This window comes from Piliocolobus tephrosceles, chromosome 1, assembly GCF_002776525.5.
Source record: "Piliocolobus tephrosceles isolate RC106 chromosome 1, ASM277652v3, whole genome shotgun sequence".
Lineage (NCBI taxonomy): Eukaryota > Metazoa > Chordata > Mammalia > Primates > Cercopithecidae > Piliocolobus > Piliocolobus tephrosceles.
Window position 1 is genome coordinate 7,749,482 of NC_045434.1, and position 22,012 is coordinate 7,771,493.

General features: G+C 38.2%; 1 protein-coding gene across 18 annotated transcripts in view; it reads left to right on the forward strand.

The window, feature by feature from the left end:
* Positions 1–22,012, forward strand: part of RGS7 (regulator of G protein signaling 7) — a 581,407-nt gene that overhangs the window by 550,029 nt on the left and 9,366 nt on the right. For 8 of the 18 annotated variants that reach the window (XM_023216276.1, XM_023216274.1, XM_031936580.1 and 5 more), the window contains 2 exons: positions 214–400; positions 3,541–3,630. In XM_023216276.1, coding sequence (XP_023072044.1) covers positions 214–400; positions 3,541–3,630 — 277 coding nt within the window. Of the gene's footprint in view, positions 1–213; positions 401–3,540; positions 3,631–5,040; positions 5,095–5,825; positions 5,907–22,012 lie in introns of all 18 variants that reach the window. The other 10 variants (XM_023216275.1, XM_023216273.1, XM_023216277.1 and 7 more) reach the window with 3 other exon arrangements.

Consider the following 22,012-nt stretch of genomic DNA (forward strand, 5'->3'; position numbering starts at 1 on the left):
AACAACAAACACTTAAAAGAGATTGTTTTTCATAATTCCTTCCAAAGAAGATTATACCTTTGAATATAGTCAGTACCACCCTGATACTGGAAGCCCTCAGAGAAAGTGAGTTGGCTGTGAATCATCATGATGAACTGCATGATCCGTAAAGATCACAAGGATTTTCAGATGATGGGCCGTCAGAGTAAACACCTGATCTCACATTTTGTATAGATTCTGGCTGGCAGTGGAGGACTTGAAAAAAAGGCCTATTAAAGAAGTGCCCTCAAGAGTTCAGGAAATATGGCAAGAGTTTCTGGCTCCTGGAGCCCCCAGTGCCATTAACTTGGATTCCAAGAGTTATGACAAAACCACACAGAACGTGAAGGAACCTGGACGATACACATTTGAAGATGCTCAGGTGGGTGTACGGTGGGCCTCACGTCACAAATGTGCTTCTGAGAAGGTGATTGTTGGGTATATTCATTTTATTTTCATTATAAATGGCAGCTATTTCTAACATTTTCAATTTAGATAACTGTAAAACAACTTTAACTGATCTAGGAAGGAACAAAGACACATTAAACTGAATAGATTTTTAAAACCTGGGAATATTTTCTAAGTTTGAATATTTTTATATGAAGGGACATATTTGAAATATTTTAAAACTTTTACTTCATTTTCTACTCTGTTCCCCCAATAAGTGAGCAAACATTATCTAGTGATGGCCCCCATCTCAGTAAAAGATTTTTTAAAACATTTTTTAAAAAAGATTTAAAATCTTTAAGGCATCTTCAATGTAGAGATTCCAAGACTCTGACATTCCTGAATTATTCATTATTATAAATTATTCAAACTGAATTAGCTTAAAGTTATGTCAAACTCAAACCAGTTTTATCTCTGGTGAAAAAAAAAATCAAATATTAGATTCTGACATTTCTTAAATTTTCAAGTTAATTTTTTAGCCTACAGAAAGAAAAAATAAAGAAAACTGATTCTAATTTCCTAAGACAAATTGTTAGTCATCTTTTCTCAAACTGGATCTTAATTCCCTTTGTAAAAACAACTTGAATTTCCGCCTTCTCTCAAAAAATACTGATACTCAAGAAGAAAAATCAACTTCTTTTGAGGGGATAGTGTTTGCTGATAATGTGGTATTTTATTTTATTTTATTTCATTTCATTTCATTTCATTTTTGGAAACAAGGTCTCTTTCTGTTCCCTATAGTGGCATGATCATGGCTCACTATAGCCTTGGCCTCCCAGGTTTAAGCAATCCTCCTACCTCAGCCTCCCAAGTAGCTGGGACCACAGGCATGCACCACCATGCCTGGCTAATTTTAAAAAAATTTTTTTTTGTAGAGACAGGGTGGGTCTCCCTATGTTGCCCAGGCTGGTCTCTGACTCCTGGGCTCAAGCAGCCCTCCCACCTTAGCCTCTCAAAGTGCTGGGATTACAGGCATGAGCCACTGCACCCACTCCCTAATGATGTGTTGAAGTTGGTATTTAAATCAGAACGTGCATACTCCATAATTTCTTAAACTTCTTTTGGAGAAGAATATTAATTCTAAAAAGTACCTTTTAAAAACACACACATTACTAAAATAAAATATAGAAGACAAAGAATGAGATACACGAATATCCTTCCTTATTTCCATGCTCTACAGAAAATATATTTCTCCTTGGCTTTCATTTAAAGAAATCAGCAACTGTGTAGAAAACATGACTTTTAACAGTGACTGGATACCTATCCCATGTGGTTCAGCCGTGGTTTCCGATGTAGAAATGATTACACTCTAGAGAGACACATGAGAGAGAGCAGACCAGAAATTCTGGCCCTACTGCTCACTAGTCCGCTGATCTTTCTTTCTTTCAGTTCAAGATAAAATGTCAAGCATCTTTCTAGAGGCAACAATGTGTAACATGTTTGGAATGCCCTTCCTGAGGTTTAAAAAAGAACTTTTTTTGGTTATCGGTGTCACTTAAAAATATTCTTGCCTAAGAGGATCCTCTTTTCTTATAGAAAAAAAAATTTTTTTTCTCTAGAAAACATTACCACTTGGCCCTAGATTTATTTTTCAGTTAAGTTCAGATATTTAATTCTAGTTTTTCTGTGGTTTTTAAAAAAATCATATCGTTAGCTAAATTGCCTGGGTTCTGATTTCAGCTCTGCTCTGTGACCACTTCTACATGCCTCTGTTTCTTCGCCTGTAAAATGGACATAATGGTTACCAAGCCCGTAGGGGTTTTGTAAGGCTCACACTAACTAATACAGAAAAGCACTTAAAAGAGTACCTGCCATATATCCAAGTATATATGAGCACTTACTATCCACACCCCATGCTTCGCAACATATTTATTATTCCTTTAATCATCACAACAATGCATTTTATAGATTAGAAAATTAAGGATCAGAGAGATGAAAAAGTTGGCCTAAATTTACCCTATTTGTAAGAGGTAGTTCTTGAGCAAGGTAGAATCTGAATTTCAAAATGCTTCATTCCAAAACCAGCCATTGCTCTACTTTTCAAACAAATTCCCATACAGTCCAAACTTAACATTCTTTGAAGATCACCCTTGGGCTAGGTCTTGAGACTTAATCCTGAATGTCTTTAAATGGGTTTAAAGTAACTTCAAATTATTGCTGCTATGTTTAAGACCAGAGAACTGGAGTCATTTCTTGAAACAGGTATTTTCTTCAAGAAAAAAAAAAGAAAGAAAATTTGGACATTCAGAATACTCTCCAATAGTTCCAAGCTCTACACCTAACTGGTATTTCACTAGAATAGGAAGATCAAGACACATGTTAGCTCCCTGAGCTGCAGTAGACCAGAGTAGAATCTCCCTAGATTGGGTCAAGATTGAATTGAATGAGTACCTTTTTCCTTTTTTTTGACTTCTTTGTCTACCAAAATTCATCATCAAAACAGAATATTGCAAACTTCTTAGGGGTGAATGATCAAATATTTACCTAATCTGTCACTGAGTAAGTAATAAGAAAGAGCACACAAATTTGGAGACTTAGCAATTAAATATCACAAAATTTATTTTTGAACTTGTGCTCTGACCCAAGGTGGGTGTGGAAGACGATTTTCCATGCAATTTGTACCAAAGAGATGATCTCATTCATCTTGGCAGTTGGCACCCTTCCAGTAAATGTAGAGGCCGAAAGTATCCAGGGTGATTACTCAGTCTGAGTTAACATTACTCACTTCAGGCCTGGAGTAATTTTAAGAGACAGCAAATTTAGTTGTATTCTCTAGTGATCTATATAAGTCAACAACTTGATTTGAGGTTATTTTCTGACATTTTATTAATCAAATTCCATTTTTTTAATGACTAGATGTGATTTGCCTCCTCAGTAGCTCCTAAACCAATTTAAACAATGATCCCATGAATGAGATATTGAATTTGAAGATCTAAATATCCTGTAAAGAGAAGGTATTCTAATCAGCTATTTTTAGCTGCTACTAGATTTGTTCTTTAGCCATGTGTGGCATCATAATATTTTACTTTTCCCAAGAAATAATAAAGAAGCACCTCAACCATTATTTCTTTTTAGGAGCACATTTACAAACTGATGAAAAGTGATTCATACCCACGTTTTATAAGATCCAGTGCCTATCAGGAGCTTCTACAGGCAAAGAAAAAGGTATTGGTTTTTTTGTGAGTTGTTTTTTCTTGACCTAGTTCTCAGTTATAATTATCTGGAGTAATTACCTCTGCTGAATCCAGGGTATGGGACTAATGGTAAGTGAACATACTCCAAGACCCTCCCCCAAACCTTTGCATTTTATAAGGGCCATTTAAGTTGTTTCTGTTTGTTTATTGCTTATTGTATTACTTTCTGTTTGTTCGTTTCTGCAGATGTTCATGCTTTGCAAAATTTATTAGAAGCTGTTTTCATGTTTCATGTTAGTCTTCTGTATGCCTAGTTTCAAGGAATCAAAATTACAAAAAAGAAAAGAAAGTAACAAAGTCATTAGGTCAAAAACTTCAAGAGGGGTTTCTTTGCTTACTAAGCTAGAATGTATGTTTTGAACCACAGGCCGCATAACTGAAAGTAGACTCACCTTTTTCAATAATAGATGACAAAATGTAGGAATGTTTGCTTCCGAATATTTTCATTTGGCATTTATCCTGAATCAATTAATATCCCTGTGATGAATTTTATACACCTAGCACGGTAGCCAAGCACATTATGGGAGCATTGTAGTAGACCTCACTATTCGACAATGTTAATAATCAATGTCTCTCTGTTCGTAACTCCTTATGCAATCGATATAACAGGGAAGAGAAAACCTGGACATAAACATCAACACCATTCATTATTTTTAATGTTAAAATAGTTCACAGCTTCTTGAAATTCTGAGTTTAAATTATAATTTTGTGTAGTTCATGATCATCATATAGGCTAATAAGATTTTTTTAAGTCCATTGCCTTTACAACTGGAAATGCATACTTTATAGTAACACTATCCAGTACAGCAGTCACTAGCCACTTGGGACTGTTTAAATCTTAGTAAATTAAAATTATATAACGTTGTAGCCAAATTTCGAATGCTTAATAACCACAGCTAGAGACTTCTGTATTGGACAGCATAGAATGAGATTTCCATCCTTTTGGAAAGTTCTATTAGACATTAATGCTCTATAGAATTAATGATGTTGTCAACAGAAATTTTTTCTGATAAAAGTTTTGAGGAAATTCTGAGGATATGCTGCTAGATTTTTAAATATTTAGGCTCTGCAAATGTCAGTATAAAGCCTTCACATATCTACTTCATTTCGGCTTAATTTGATTTTGCTTGAATCACACCATTTTGTTTGTACAAGGGAAGTTTTTGGTGTTAGCACTAATGAAAGCAGAGCCCATGTCCTGTGAGAAGAAGCCTCCCTCGGCGGCTTTCCTACCTCCATGGGCCTTCTGATTTAGAACATGGATTTGGCATTGCATCATTTCATTATCCTGTCTTTTTCTGCTCTGTTTTCCTTGCTTTTTTTTTTTTTTTTTTAATCTTCCTTTATTTCCCTTCACCCTATCCTACCCCACATACGTAAGTCTGGAAACTCAATGGATCGCAGAACATCTTTTGAAAAATTTGCACAGAATGTGGTAAGTTTTATTTTTTGAGGAATTATGAATCATTAAGTCCAATGAAATTTTTCCAATTTTCCTATTTCTAGCCCTGTTGCCCACCTTGCATTCTTGACGTAACAGCAAAAGTGTTTCTTTTATTCAAATTCAGAACTTCATGTTTTCTGCTTATCTTTCTGTCCCATCCCTTTCCAGAGTAGAAAAAGATGTTACATGTGAACAAGTATCTGTACAGAACTAAAGTTTGAAAAGAAGTTTATATTACGATATATAAAAGGAAGGAATAATAATTATTCTTTATATTTTTATTTTTATTCGTCATATTCCTTTCTTTATTAAAGATAGTGCATGTATTTCTATGCTCCTTCCCTTAGCCCTTCCCAAGGCTTAAAATATTAAGAACAATGAGGGTTCTATGCTTTTTACTTCTGCAGAGAGAAAATGATCTACTAAGCAGTTTAAAGCTAAAGATTTTATGAGTGGTGGTTGGTGACAAGATATACCCCACCAAAGACCCACTAGCCTGCCTTTCTTACTCCTTATTTTTCAAGAAGGTATTGAAAACTGTTGCATAAATCACCTGAGAAACCAGTAGTTTTCCTACCAGTGTTTTCTTAGTATCTTGCCATGTGTTTTGATGATATATATTTGTTTGTAAGATTCTTTTTTTTGTATTGTGCCAGTGCCTTTGGAACTTTCTGACATTGTGTAAGCTCAAACTAAAGCCTTCAACACATTTATTTTTATAGGGCAGAAACATCCCTATTTTCCCATGCCATAAAAACTGTACACCAACACTGAGGGCCAGCACTAACCTGTTATGAAAAGAGGTAGAAAAATCTTGGTTTATACTCAAGTTTGTCTGCATTGTCTGTTGAGTTGTGTGGTTAAGCTCCATGCTGCTGTGTGTGTGTGTTGTGGCTTTTGCTGTGATGGCCAGTTCAGTGGAGTTATGTGTGTTGAAATGTGAGCAAACTGGATTCAACAAAGATATGGCTTTTGTTTTCAGTTTCCTTCAAGGATCCTTGTGGTGGGGAATGTTATTCACTTCTACTTGTGAATTACCATTGCAACGGTACACAGAGTATTTGAAAGAATTTGAACAGTAATATATACTGTGAACATTCAATGTGATTGCATGAGTTAAATGGATAGAGAATGATGGACTCCAGGAATGAATCACATTGTAAATAAACTTTAGGAAATTTTGGCTGGCACTATTGGAACCTCTGTTCTTTAATAGAGAATTTTCTGGAGCATGCCTCGTAAGTCACCATGGGGCAACAAAGATAATGTCAAAAAATTCTCCAAGATTTTGCTGGAGAAAGTGACTATCAGATAATAAGGTACTCTGTGTACTGTTTAAGAAGCATTTCAAGTTAATCATTTTCAAATGTAATGCTGACAGAATATACTATTCTTGAAATTACAATGGAAATTTCTGTGATATAATTTAAAACAGTGATGCAACCCAGGGAAGATGGAAAGGGGAAGTCAAATGGTTGTCTTTCTTCCAACATCGTATCTAACCCACTTCTCAAACTCTTAAAATAGCACCATATGGTCACACACTGCAAACTTTAAGAAAGGGCCAACAGGAAATAAGGGGAAGAGAGGACTGATCATCCACACCTTCAACCAAAATTCACACAAATGCCACCTCTGTTCCAAACTGTGTGCTATGTCTTGGGACCATGTAGAAAGGATAGACTTACAGCCATGTCCAGCCCTTTGAATGCAAGGACTTTTTTGCTTATCTGTGGTGGCGGATATTATAAAAATTATGCCTGGCCCCCTTTTTTTTTAAGATTATTTGTCGTTAGTGTTTAGTGTTTTTTATGTGTGGCCCAAGATAATTCTTCTTGCAATGTGGCCTAGAGAAGCCAAAAGGTTGGACATCCGTGGTAGAGCTTGATTTCAAAGGTACCCAATGGTATAGACAAAATGTTAGGATGTACAAGGGAAAGATAAACAATTTCTACTGGGTGTTAGGTAGAGGAGGGAGGGCCCATATGTAATCTGAGAATTCCCAGAAGTTACATTTAACTGAATTTGGAGGATTTCACTGGACCAAGAAGAGGAACTACCTTCTTTAAAAAAAAATGGAAAAAAAACTGGAATTACTGAAGGAAAAGAAGTTGAGTACCATCCATACACACACACACACACAGACACACACACACACAAACCATAATAATAACTTTCAGGCACTGTTGCTTAGTGTTAATCCTTTTCCATCCAGGAAAATAAAATGAAATCTTTTTTATGTAATACTTTTATTTGGGTGTTATTCTGAAGAAATGGAGTAAGGCAATTGGAAAGGTTCTCTGAATTTCCCCTTGGTTTATGTTCCATATTTACAACTTAAGGGTCAGCAGCTGTATCAAGCATCTTAGATCTTTACATACTATATTTTATGAGACACTTTTATAGGATTAATAAAATAATTTAATGTAAGACAAAGAATGGGTGATTTTATTACAATCAGATAGACTTAATGGAGTAAAGATGGAATTGACATAAATATTTTAAAGGAATCCTCTACGCAGGTTGCTTTGGTACATACAGGGAGGCTACAAGGTCAACCATATCTCAGAAAGAAATGGAATAGGGGAAAATAGTAAACAAGTATGTAGTCTAGGAAAATAATGGAGAAAAAACTCACATTCATTGAGTATCTGCCATGTACCAGGCTCTGCACTGGGCGCTTCATAATATTATCTAATTTAATCCATGTGCTGACTCTGTAAGGGAAGTATTATTACATCCATTATTTTACCCATTTTGTTGGTAAGAAATTTAAAGGGTCAAAGGAGGTGCATCGTTTGCCCAGAGTCACATAGTTAGCGAAGGAGCTGGGACTGACTCCAAATGTATTTTGTTCCATAATGCTATTTCCATGGATCCACCCTGCTCTTTGACATTCTCCCAACTGACAAAAAATAAATAAATCTTGCCACCTGATGATACCCTCCTCCCCAGTCTGGGTCCATTTCCAATGTGTGTCTATTTTAGTAAGTTAATTTACATGTTCCAGCCTAGGGTTTTTATAACCGATGTTAGAAAAATGGCATTGTTGTTTTTGTTTCACCCCAGAGACAAAAATATTTTGCTAGCCAGCTGTTCCACGGGAGTTTTTGTTAGTTACCCAGACTCATAAACACTTACTAGCACTTTGGAGAAAAATTATAATAAACAGCTGAGGATTGCATTGCACTTTCAATCTTCCAAAAAATATAGACTCCTTTTTGTTTGTTTTGTTGTTGTTTTGGTCATTGTTTACATGCACAACAATCCTGGGAGGTAGTCAGGCAGGTATCACCTTTCTTCACAGACAAAAAAATGGGGGCATAGTGAGGTGAGGTCACTCTGGCCAATATCTCTCAGCTGTTGAGTGTTAGAGCCGGAACTGGAAGCAAGCTTTTTCTTTTACTTTAAATTCATTACTCTTTTTAGATTTTTATTATTTTCATCAATCCCAAAATGGGTAGGATAAAAATAACTCCCGTTTGTGTAATGCCCGCATTGTGGTTTGTTGTCTCAGGAAAGCTCCTTTTCACTTCTTGTTGTTTACTCTTTTATTTCTTTATTTTTCTTGCTATCAGAGAAGTCTCTTAAGGTTGGTCTTTCAAGGGTTACTATATCCTCTCATACCTTTAAATGTTATTCTTACTAAGCTGACTTTATTCTCTTTCAAAAAAGTTCATATGCTTTAAGAATTATGAAAATTATTTTCTTCATCACCATCATCAAATCTGACACCACTCTTCAGCCATTAAAATATCACAGCATCTGCTGGGCATGGTGGCTCATGCCTGTAATCCCAGCACTTTGGGAGGCCGAGGCGGGCGGATCACCTGAGGTCAGGAGTTCGAGACCAGCCTGGCCAACATGGTGAAACCCTGTCTCTACTAAAAATACAAAAATTAGCCAGGCGTGGTGGTGCACGCCTGTAATCCCAGCTACTTGGGATACGGAGGCAGGAAAATCACTTGAACCCAGGAGGCAGAGGTTGCAGTGAGCAGAGATCATGCCATTGCACTCCAACCTGGGTGACAAAAGCGAAACTCTGTCTCAAAAAATAAGAAAAGATAACATGATAGGATAAGATAAACCATAGCATCTGTCTGCTACACAAACATTAAAGAGGAACAGATAGAAAACTAAGGAAGGCCGGGCGCAGTGGCTCAAGCCTGTAATCCCAGCACTTTGGGAGGCCGAGACGGGCGGATCACGAGGTCAGGAGATCGAGACTATCCTGGCTAAGATGGTGAAACACCGTCTCTACTAAAAAATACAAAAAACTAGCCGGGCGAGGTGGCGGGCGCCTGTAGTCCCAGCTACACGGGAGGCTGAGGCAGGAGAATGGCGTGAACCCGGGAGGCGGAGCTTGCAGTGAGCTGAGATCCTGCCACTGCACGCTAGCCCGGGCAACAGACCGAGACTCCGTCTCAAAAAAAAAAAAAAAAGAAAAAGAAAAAGAAAACAAAGGAAAAGCAGGGTAGGATGACTGATTAGCCACACCTTCAATCAAGATTCATAATCAAGTGCCAACTGTGTGACTCACCTCCTGTCTTGTCTTTGTGTGAAGTAGAAATTAAATCAGTCTGGCTCTGGGCTAGAAAAGTAGAAAAGTAAAAATGAATTTTAGAGAGTATTGGTGTTGAACGCCCGGGGATTCACCTAATCTAATCTCCTTTTGGAAATATTTTCACCCGATCTTAATGAAGACAATTATCTGTAAAGGCTTTAAAAGAATCAATAGAAAAAAGATGATGCCTCCTTGGCTGTCCCATTCCCTCTGTTCTGGTGTATTTGTGCTGGGGCTTTGAGCTCCTAACTGTGCCCTGGAGACTGCAAGGAATGACCAGAAGTTGTGGAGACTCCGTGAGAGAAATTTAACAGGAGTGGGTTGGCTATGAAATCAGTTGATCTTTAGGATCAAATCTGTTTTTTTGTTGTTTTTGTTTTGTTGTTGTCGTTCAGACACAATTTCACTCTGTCACCCTGGCTGCAGTGCAGTGGTGCGATCTTGGCTCACTGCAACCTCTGCCTCCGTGGTTCAAACAATTCTCCTGCCTCAACCTCCTGAGTAGCTGGGACTACAGGTGCCCGCCAACACACCTGGCTAATTTTTTGTATTTTAGTAGAAATGGGGTTTCACCATGTTGACCAGGCTGGTCTCGAACTCCTGACCTCAAGTGATCTGCCCACCTCGGCCTCCCAAACTAGTGGGATTACGGTGTGAGCCACTGTGCCCGGCCCAAATCTGTTTTTAACTCTGCAACTCAATTGTTTAAATGTTGATAGGAGCAAATGTAAATGTAAATCCTCTTATTTGAAATATAAAACAAAGATACAATACTTAGTTCTTTTAGAATGTTCTTTTGATTAAATAAAATTGAATGATTTATCTAAGGCCACTGTGGAATCACTGGTTAATACAGCCTTATACAGATTATATATAAGGGGTAACATCGTAAAAAGAGCCTGGGCCAAGGAATTTCATGTGTTTCTATTTAGGTTTGAAACCTAGTCCTATATGTTCTAGCCATGTGAATTTTAAAAAATCATTTAAGGCCGGGCGCAGTGGCTCATGCCTGTAATCTCAGCACTTTGGGAGGATGGCTCTAGGCCAAGAGTTCAAGACCAACCTGGGCAACATGGCAAGACCCTGTCTCTACAAAAATAATAATAATTATAATAACAATAAAAGAAAAAATCATTTAAACTGCTGAACCTCAGTTTCTTCACCTCTAGACAACTCTCTCTACCCAGACACAGCTCCAATTAGCATTTTGCACAAATAAATATAAATATTTAAGAATTTGAATTGTATTTAAATATTCTTTTGAAACATTCTTTATTCACTTAAAATGCATTGTAAATTTCTTCCAAATAATTGAGTATTCTTCTACCTGATTCTAATAAACCACGCAAAATTCCTTTGAATGGATATGCCCTGTAATTTTTCTCATCATCTATGAATGGACATTTAGGTTGTTATTTATTTATTCATTGCTTTTATAGGTCAAAGTATGATAAAATCCAAGTTATATATTGATTTTCTTTTCATAAAAAAAATTGAACTGCTTAAATGGAATGTAAATTTACAAGGGAAGAGGCATCTATTTATCTGTTTTTCCCTCTTTTGTATCTTTATTTTTTCCTTCATGCAAGAGCATACACTAGAGGGAAAAATAACTAATTCTGGAAGGCGGGGATCAGATGTTGTATTCCTGATTTCTGAAACCAACGTGTTACACATTAATGACAGGCCTCCACTGCCAATTAGTCTTCAGTCAGTGAAAAACTGTAGCTACTTTCTGGGAAACTTATATCATTTTTTTTTAAGACACTGTGGAAGACTCTAAGGATAGTTTCTAGTTCCTGGTCAAATGATTTTTAACTTGGTTTTGTTTGTTTGTTTTTTTGGTGTTTTGTTTGTTTGTTTGTTTGTTTTTGTTTTTAGACGGAGTTTCACTTTTGTTGTCCAGGCTAGAGGGCAATGGTGTGATCTTGGCTAACCGCAATCTCCGCCTCCCGGGTTCAAGTGATTCTCCTGCCTCACCCTCCAAGTAGCTGGGATTACAGGCATGCACCACCAGGCCAGGCTAATTTTTTGTATTTTTTAGTAGAGACAGGGTTTCTTCATGGTGGTCAGGCTGGTCTCAAACTCCCGACCTCAGGTGATCTGCCCACCTTGGCCTCCCAAAGTGCTGGGATTACAGGCATGAGCCACCATGCCCAGCCTAACTCGGATGTTATTAAATGTAAAATCTAGTGTGCAATTTCCCTCCATATTCTAATAACCTATAAAACTTATAAAACTGTAAGTTGGGAACTACCCTCTGCATGCAGTGTAAACCTGTGAATAATACAGGTGCCACGTTTGGGAATCACAGCCCCAGCCCAGCTATGGGGCCAGGGTAGGAGCAGTGTAGTGCAGTGCAGTGTTGAAGGTACTTGGGCAGTTCCTCAGCTGCCCATTCCCGGCACATTTGGGATGGACCTTGGTTCTGTTCAGGATTGAGCCACGTCACTCCAGGCTGAGCACTCTGGACTTTATTGATTGGACCTACACGCACATTAGTGTAAACAGGCTATTTTGGAAAGGGTCCTAGGACAACTGAAAGGAAAACATATGAACTTGCCACTGGATTTTTTCCTCATAAATAATCCCAATAGAAAAAATTGACCTGGTGGCCTAGGATCCATGCATCTGCTATGTTTATATCATTGTTTTTAGATACCATTGTACTAGTTTCTAAATCATTCATTCATCGACAGCTATTAAGTTTTGACTAAGTGTCGGGTTATGTGATACTCTTTGTGGTTAAAAAAGACAGCTTGGCTGTCCTTACTTTCACTTCCCTTGATATCAGTTTCTACCACAATAAAGTAGAGACAAGCCTTAGAATATTCAGAAAGGTCATTTTCTAGATTACATATATATTAACGAAGTTGTAGGCATGGTAAGAGCTCCATAGAGTGAGTCAGATCCTCAATTGACATGAACACCCATCATAATGAAGCAGATTATCTGGTTCGCAAAACATCCATCATAGGACCTAAGCAGACTTGGAGCTTACGAGAAGGAAGGTTTTGATTTTACATCTCTGCCCCTGTGAATTTACCTTAAAGAAAGACTTTGTGCATATTATTTTAGGATTGAGTGCTATGGATTCTGTTGCCTGGGATTACAGATACACTAATACAGGTAAACTATGCTTAAAAATTCCTACTATGGCCGGGCACGGTGGCTAACGCCTATAATCCCAGCACTTTGGGAGGCCAAGGTGGGCTGATCACAAGGTCAGGAGATCAAGACCATCCTGGCTAACAGGTGAAACCCCATCTCTACTAAAAATACAAAAAAACACTTAACTGGGCGTGGTGACAGGCACCTGTAGTCCCAGCTACTCGGGAGGCTGAGGCAGGAGAATGGCGTGAACCCAGGAGGCAGAGCTTGCAGTGAGCTTAGATCACACCACTGCACTCCAACCTGGGCGACAGTGCAAGACTCTGTCTCTAAATAAATAAATAAATATATTCCTACTACACCTTCAGTGAAAATAAGTTATAAACTGGCCATTGAGTTTTCCCACCATAGATATTACCAGCAAGCATATGAAGTGTGTCTGCTCAAAGATGAACTATTTTCTCCTCTTTCTTCTGCTATGGACCTGAAACCATCTCATTTGTCATTTTGTAGTTGGCAAATATGGCTATCCATCTTATTTTATTGAAACTGGTGGTGATGATAACTTGCCTGAGGAAGCAATTTTAGTCTCCCTGCAGCATGATGTAAATCAATTGGTGTGCAATGTATCAGACCATGTAGCCTAATTGAGTTCGGACAATATATCTTCATTTTGCCCTGGTAGCATCGTTAGTTCTTAAGTTGCTGCTCGAGTTCTATGAGCTCTGAATTGTATCATGGGTTTTTGTCAGTGTCCAATGCAGCCCTTGGGGCTTCCTAAGGCATGCTGTGGGACTGCCGAGTAGATACTCCCCATAGTGGGAAATGTCGCCCCTGCTGCTACATATGCCAGGGGCAGAAGTTTCTACAGCATTTCCCAAAGTATTGTGTTCCAGTGAACATGTCTTGGGTTTATGCCAGTAGCTATGAGGCTTCAGCCAGAGACCATCCTGGGTGCTCTGTATGATAAGTTTACAGCCCAAGAGCATGCATGTATTCAAGCACTACTAGATTCTTTTATCCAACAACAACAGCAAAACAGTTATTGGGAACCTACTGTGGGCAGGCACTTTGTTCTGAGAATGGATAGGTAAGACAAAGCCCCTGCTCATAAGAAGCTTATACTTTGCAAGAGGACAGATATGAATACAAATTACTACTTTGGGGATACTACTAACATGCACACCTAGGTTGATTCATTCTGCTCATGCAAGTTAACTGTTCAGTGAACAGATCTGGCTTTCCACTAACCTCCTTAATGTAAATCATGATAGTTTCTCTTAAAGCAGTGCAGAGTAGGCAGAGAGAGGAAGAGTTAAGGCCTAAGCAAGAGACCTGCCCACTAAACAGTGGGGCCCTGCAGGAGAGAGAGAGAGAGAGAGCAAAGGTGGCACAAGAAAGAGGGTCTGAAGATGGCAAATTCAGGCAAGGACTACTGTGGAGGTTTCCAGTTAGAGAAGCAGAGTACAGAAGAAGGTAAATAAGAACATATTCTGTGCTCTGGATTTACACATGGGCCATCATCATCTACACAGCAGATGAGGGCAAGCTAGGAGAATCTAGAGATAGGAGGATGTGTTTGCAGCATCGGCAGCTACTGTAGTCATCTGCACATTGGATGATAACAACAAAAACTTGGGGCCGGGCGCGGTGGCTCAAACCTGTAATCCCAGCACTTTGGGAGGCCGAGATGGGCGGATCACGAGGTCAGGAGATCGAGACCATCCTGGCTAACCCGGTGAAACCCCGTCTCTACTAAAAAATACAAAAAAAAAAAATTGCCGGGCGAGGTGGCGGGCGCCTGTAGTCCCAGCTACTCAGGAGGCTGAGGCAGGAGAATGGCGTAAACCCGGGAGGTGGAGCTTGCGTGAGCTGAGATCTGGCCACTGCACTCCAGCCTGGGCGACAGAGCGAGACTCCATCTCAAAAAAAAAAAAAAAAAAAAAAAACTTGGGTGGTAAAGTAGAAGAAATGAAAGCAGAAGAAGACTTGTAGCACCAATAAACTTTTTAGAACATGTTTGAACCAAGTTGTCACACTGTCTCACTTTGAAATCATGTTATATGACCATTAGCTCATTATGTTGCATTATCACTTTGATTTTATTTGATGATATTTGAACTTGAATTATTTTTCAAAGTGATCTGAATCTCATATTAGGGTACAAAATTGTAGCTCAGTAAAGCAAGCAGATATAGGACTTATATCTTACATGTAATGTACTCTTAGCATTTCTACATTTGGCACAGTACCTTGCAGATGGTCAACTCTCAATCTCAATTTATGTCATTGAATTAAACAGCATTGAATAGAATGAAAAAGAGTTAAGCAGAATTCCATCAATGGTCTAAAGGGTAATATTTGCACATTATTTTTATAAATTTGTTTTTAGTATCTAGGAAAAAGATGAATGGAAGTTAAGTTGATATAAAGTTTGGATTTATTATGATGTCCAAATTTAATTTCCACCAAAAATGGAGTCATATAGTAATTATTTCTAGTTGCGAGGTCACTTACTAGGCAGCCCTGGATCATCAACAAGTCATCTCTTTCAAAATCATTTTCTCTTGCTTATTCTAAAGACACATGTAGCATCGTATATATTCATTAGCATTCTTTTATGAAGCGTCTTTCAGAAAAGAAAGCCATTTTTATACTGATGACAAGCTGTGGTTTTAATTTATTCTTTTCCATAATTTTTGCTAGTACCCAGAAAGCAATAACACTAAAATAGACAATTTAAAATAGTGATACATTAGACATCTTTATCTAAATTGCATCCATCTATAAGCATGGATGTATTATGTGTATAGCTACAGAAACCTTGGTGCATTTTTCATATGTTTTTGGCTGATGCTATACACAAGCCCAGACGGGGCAAAATCTGATGCCCTCTTCCTTGTGCACCATATTTTGATGGCTGTTGTCATTGTTTTTGTCAATGGCCAGTATCTAAGAATAATAGGAACATACAGTGGACAATCCTAAATATACCACATGTATCTGTAATTTCAACCAGCAGAGGCCATTACTAAAATAGGCTGTGGCAGTTATTGGAAATTTAAAGCACATTCTCTAGAATGCTCTATTATTTCTGGGGGAATAAAAAGTTCATCCATCAGTTTTTTGCCTCTTTGAGTCATGCAGATTTTATTTTGGTATTAAAGAAGTTTTTCATCTATTTCATCAGCCATAACCGAATTCCCCAATGGACATGGGCTCAGTTACTACAAAGGAGAATAACAAGCCCGTATTTTCAACACTGTTCACCTGAAATAGACCTATTAATATCTAACAAGAATATATTCCTAACATGAGTTAAAAAAGATTATTGGGAGAGCTTTCTCTTTTCTGACTGTAAAATGTAAATCTTCAAGGTACTTTCAGGAGATACTGGGAATGATAAAATTTTTGGAGTTTCAGAATTGAAAAGGAACTTAGAGGTCCGTATTTCCCCGGGTCCAATCCTCAGCCCATTGCAAGAATATTTTCTGTAGGCTCAGTGACAAATGGGTATTCAGCATTTGGCAGCTCCTAAGTATCTGAGATGTGGTACCCTTAGTCAGCAGATCATTCCGTCTCTTAGAAATCCCTTCCATAATCCACTTTTCTGTAACTTCCAACTATTAATCCTAGTTTTATTTCCTGAAGCCACCGCAGAGTAATACAAGCCCTTCCTCTAGATGACAACTGGTGAATTGCTTGAGGTGTGATTTACATCACCTCCCCCCAAGTTTTCTTTTTCTTTTCCTTAGTTAAAATCTCTACGTTGGCCAGGCACAGTGGCTTGTGCCTGTAATCCCAGCACTTTGGGAGGCCAAGGCCAGGGGTTGTGGGGATCACTTAAGGCCAGGAGTTCAGGATCATCCTGGGCAACATAATAGATCTGGTCTCTATAAAAAACAAATTTATAAATTTTAAAAAAAACTCTACTTCATTTTTTTTCTTTCTTTCCTTTTTGTTTCTGTTTTTTGTTTGTTTGTTTTTTGGTTTGTTTTGTTTTGTTTTTTGAGACGGAGTCTCGCTCTGTCATCCAGGATGGAGTGCAGTGGCGTGATCTTGGCTCCCTGCAGCCTCTGCCTCCCCAGCTCAAGTGATTCTCCTGCTTCGGCCTCCCAAATAGCTTGGATTACAGGCATGCGCCACCACACTCAGCTAATTTTTGCATTTTTAGTAGAGAGGAGGTTTCACCATGTTGCAAGGCTGTTCTCAAACACCTGACCTCAAGTGATCCACCCACCTTGGCCTCCCGAAGTGCTGGGATTACAGGCGTGAGCCACCGTGCCTTGCCTACCTCATTATTTTTCTAAGTGTGGTCCAACTATCCATACCTCAGAAATCACCAGTGGCTTGGCAAATGCAGATTCTGTAACCTCATCTCTGATTACATTAGAACTATTCTTTTTCTCTGCTCCACATTGGTTTCTAGCATCCCAAAACCATACCGTTTAAAAATCATCACACAAATAGAAGTATTCCCAGCTGATCTCTCCTTACTAAACATCCGTGGTTCTCACTTGAGATGCATCAGAATCACCTGGAGGGCCCATGCTAACACAGATTGCTGGACTCCATCTTTCAGAAAGTCTACGTAAGTCATTTACTGATGGATCCAATTCAAGAATTTTCATGTTTAACCAATTCTCAGTGATGCTGCTGCTGCTGATGATTTTAAGGCCACACTCTGAAAACCACTACCCTAGACATACCAGTGCTCTCCACTTTCTCCATGGTGAATGTCAAGAGCACACAAATGTCACAGCTGAGAAGCTGCTCTTCAATTACGTCCTCACATTTCTGCAACCACCCGTTGAACTGTGTAAGAGTCCATTTTTGTTTGTTTTGGTCCATTTGTTCCCACAGCTGTTTATAATTAAATTTATTGCATATTGCATGTAAGTACTTTATTAAAATAAACCTGTTGAAATTTGAGTATAAAAAGAAAAAGATATTTCTTTAAAAACTAAGCTGAAGACAAAAAGACTTGATAAAGTAAAGATGTCTTAAATGTTGTTAGTAAATTAAATCTGAGTGACACTTACAATGGGAAAGTGAGCTTCTAATGTTTTCCCATTTAATAATTTCCTGTTCTTTCATCATCCTGGTTGTTCACTTTGTACATGTGCTCCAGTTCTCCAGTAGGCCTCATAATCATAACTGAACATAGTATTTGAGATACGGCCCAGCCAGCATAAAGTGGGAATATCACCTCCTTGGCTTTGTATACTATAACTTTTAAAATCTAACCTGAAAATTGCATCAACTTCCCCACTGTAGTCCCCAACCAGAGCATCATGTAATGTCATTTGGGGCTTAAAATAAAATACTTTAAAAATTGGATTTTTTTCTCATGTGCTGAGATTAGTTGTCCCTAATTTTGTCTTTTGCTGCTAGGTTTCTTTGTTCATTATTTATTTACTTTTCACTTTAGTGTACGTTGGTTCTTTACCCTTCTTTCTACTAAATTTATCTTGTAAGTTATAGTTCATTTGTATAGCTTTACATAATTTTTTGAAGCATTTCTTTGTTACTCAGTCTTTTAACCAAGGTTATAAGTGGATCATACATACATTTTATCAGAATTTCATCAGTTTAATCATTCAAATTACTGATTAAAAGGTCATAAGGAACAGGGAGGAAGACAGAATTCCACTGCCCTAATAGCACACCTTGAAGGTAATTGTTTATTTAGTTATGAAGCACATCTTTGTCTTTTTCAATCACAGAGATACCGCAAACACTGCTGCATGCCTTACTTACTGCAAACACTGCTGCATGCCTTACTTAGCCGAAGATCTTTTGTTTAAAGCAAGTTCCTGTCCTCAAATCTGGTAAACTCCTTTTTAAAATGAGTAAATGAGCATCTCTATGACAGACAAAAATGGAATATAGGGTCTACAGGGAGTTCCCTGCAAACATATAATGTTGTAAGAGCAACACACCATTAGAAGAATGAGAGAGGGACTTAGGCAATTTTAACAAAAGAAATACAAATAGTAAATTGATATATGAGAAAACAAAAAAGAAAACCTATTGTTATTAATACCGAAGTAAAATTCAGAAGGCAGCACAATCACTTTTTCCTCCAAATAGATTTGTTTTGTTAATATGATAACATCTAGTATTAGGAAGGGGTTAAGAAAATAGGTGATCTTGTACAATGTTCATAAAAGTCTGAATTGCTATCACTTTTTGAGTAGAATTTGACAGAATGTGCCAAAAGGTCAAAAATCTCTCACTTTGAATCAGTAATTCAAGTTCTAGTAATTTAATCCTAAAAAAACCCCAGATGTTCCCACATATAAAAAATATTTGTTGCATTATATAATTGTCAGATATAGAACACAGTCTGAAAGCACAACAATTGTGAATTTCTTAAATATATCAAGACATATCTACTGTTGGAATGTTATACAAATATTAAAAATTAGATTTTAAAGCATTGGCTTTTGTTTCTTTTAATGATACCCATATTTGACATTTTTAAAAAATATTAATTTTTCTATTGCTCTGTGCAGAGCAGGGCTAACCCATGGGCGGTGTGCCCGGAGTAGCCACATTTGACCAACACATATGTGTGTTTGTGCATATTTGTATATGTGTGTGTGTACATATATATGGTTACTGTATAAACTGTATTTGTGTGTGTTTATATGTGCATAGAACTGAAATAACATAACAATACATTCCCTTATGTGCAATGCAATCTGATTCTTAAAATGTATTCTATACTTAATTTTTTTTCTAAGTGTTGGTAGCATCTCTCTAAATTGATTTCTTTACCAACTAATTCATTTAGTTGGTAAAACAGTATTATTTTAAAAGAAACATCTATAACATGGGTAATTGAACAAAATGTAATCTCTTTAAACATGTATCTGTCTATAAAAAGGTAGAAGGACATAATAGAAAGTAAATGATCATATTTCAAGTAATACTTATTTCTTCTCTGTTTTTCTATGTTTTCTTCATTTTCTTTAGTGAACATATACTACTTTTATTATGGAAAAATATTTTTAACTAAGAAAATGAAAGTATTTGGCTATACTTATTCCTTCCCAATTCTCTTAGGAAGCTAGTGACCAGTACTTAAATGTATATGTGTTCATGAGCTATCTCCTTTTAGTACATAGTACTAGAATAATTTTCAGCATTCAACATTAAATATGACAGTTCCAAAACTAACTACAGAATTCTCTTCCTCTTGTCCTTTCCATCTTAAATCTCAAGAATTCAAGCTTATCTTTAACATTCTAGGAATCCACCCACTCCCCACAGTTTTATAAAAATTATTCACTGTGTTTCAGTAAACTCATTTGTAAGTTTACCTGGAAATACTGATTTCATTTAAATCATGCAAGAGTTTCCCAAACACCTGGCCTAGCTTGAATTCCTCTTAGCACCTGCCTACTTGAAAAGATTCTGATTCTATTAGTCAATCTGTTAATATTTAGGGTGTGACCAGTGACCCTCGTCCCTCTCTCCACCATGCTTCTCCTCCCCCAAATTAAAAGTTAATTCTCCCAAGAGCTTGGAATCTCATTACCCTGATTTCTAGAAATGTATTCCCTTAATGAGATTTGCAGCCAAAGAACCTCAACTCTTGCAAATAATCAAGTACTTATTTGGAGACTGCGCTAATGTTAATGTTGTTTAACAGCTGTGCGTTATTACTTCATCAGGCCGGATGACTTACAAAACCATGTAAGAAGGCATATGAAAGCACTAATACAGGTTCTACCAGTAAGAATAATTCAAAGAGGAAACTGGTGGAGTTTAGGGGTAGTTAGAAGGCTTCAGCAAGGACATAGGTAAGAAGTTCATCTTTGAAGAGTGGATAGGGTCTGAACAGGTACATGCACAAACAGGTGACTAGCGCAGAGAGCAGCAGGCACAAGGGCCAGCCAAAGAACCACTTCGTGGGTAACAGTAAGGAGTCTGACAGGCCATGGAACCCAGGTAGTGAAGGATTTGGAAATCCGGGCAAAGATGTTTATATTTACAAGTGAAACAGGAATTTTCAACTTGAGAGTAAAGTAACAAACATCTTGCATCCCTTAGTTTAGACTCTGCTAAGAGCACTCCCCATCCCTGGTTCAGTAAGTGGGAAAAAAAGGGTATTTTTCAACATGAGAGTAAAATAACAAACGGATAACATCCTTTAGCTCAGACTCTCCTAAAATCATTCCCTATCTCTGGTCCAATAGCATCTCATTTTACCACCATATGGTCAGCTCTTTTTATTAACATAGCTGTGGGGTTGAGCATCTGGTGAGACAGTTGGATCACATAAACCAGTGGAAAGGCAATGACAAGATTTTTACCTTTCTTATTCCCAGTTCATCTCCATAGTCTCTGCAGCCTACAAAGCACTCAAGAATATACGTCCGAGTCTACAGCAACATATGGGAGACACTCGGAGGCAATGGCTGGAGACAAGCAGGAATTGTAAAAGGATAGCGAAAATGGAGGTTACATTTTTTTCCAAAAAAACTTTTTTTTTTTTTTTTTTTTGGAGACAGAGTCTCGCTCTGTGGCCCAGGCTGGAGTGCAGTGGCGCCATCTCAGCTCACTGCAAGCTCCGCCTCCCGGGTTCACGCCATTCTCCAGCCTTAGCCTCCCGAGTAGCTGGGACTACAGGCGCCGCCACCTCGCCCGGCTAATTTTTTTGTTTTTTTTTTTTTTTTAGTAGAGACGGAGTTTCACCGTGTTAGCCAGGATGGTCTCTGTCTCCCTCGTGATCCGCCCGTCTCTGCCTCCCAAGTGCTGGGATTACAGACGTGAGCCACGGCGCCCGGCCTCAAAAAAAATCTAAAAGATGTTGATAACATTCTGCCCTTCTCTGTAAGCTGTTTCACAGCCACCCTCTGAAAATCTGCCCCTTTATTTCTGCTCAATCTCTTCAGTGTCCTGTGGACTAGAAAAGACTACTGTGGGCCGGGCGCGGTGGCTCACGCCTGTAATCCCAGCACTTTGGGAGGCCGAGGCGGGAGGATCACGAGGTCAGGAGATCGAGACCATCCTGGCTAATACGGTGAAACCCCGTCTCTACTAAAAAATACAAAAAACTAGCCGGGCGTGGTGGCGGCGCCTGTGGTCCCAGCTACTTGGGAGGCTGAGGCAGGAGAATGGCGGGAACCCGGGAGGCGGAGCTTGCAGTGAGCTGAGATCCGGCCACTGCACTCCAGCCTGGGCGACAGAGCGAGACTCCGTCTCAAAAAAGAAAAAAAAAAA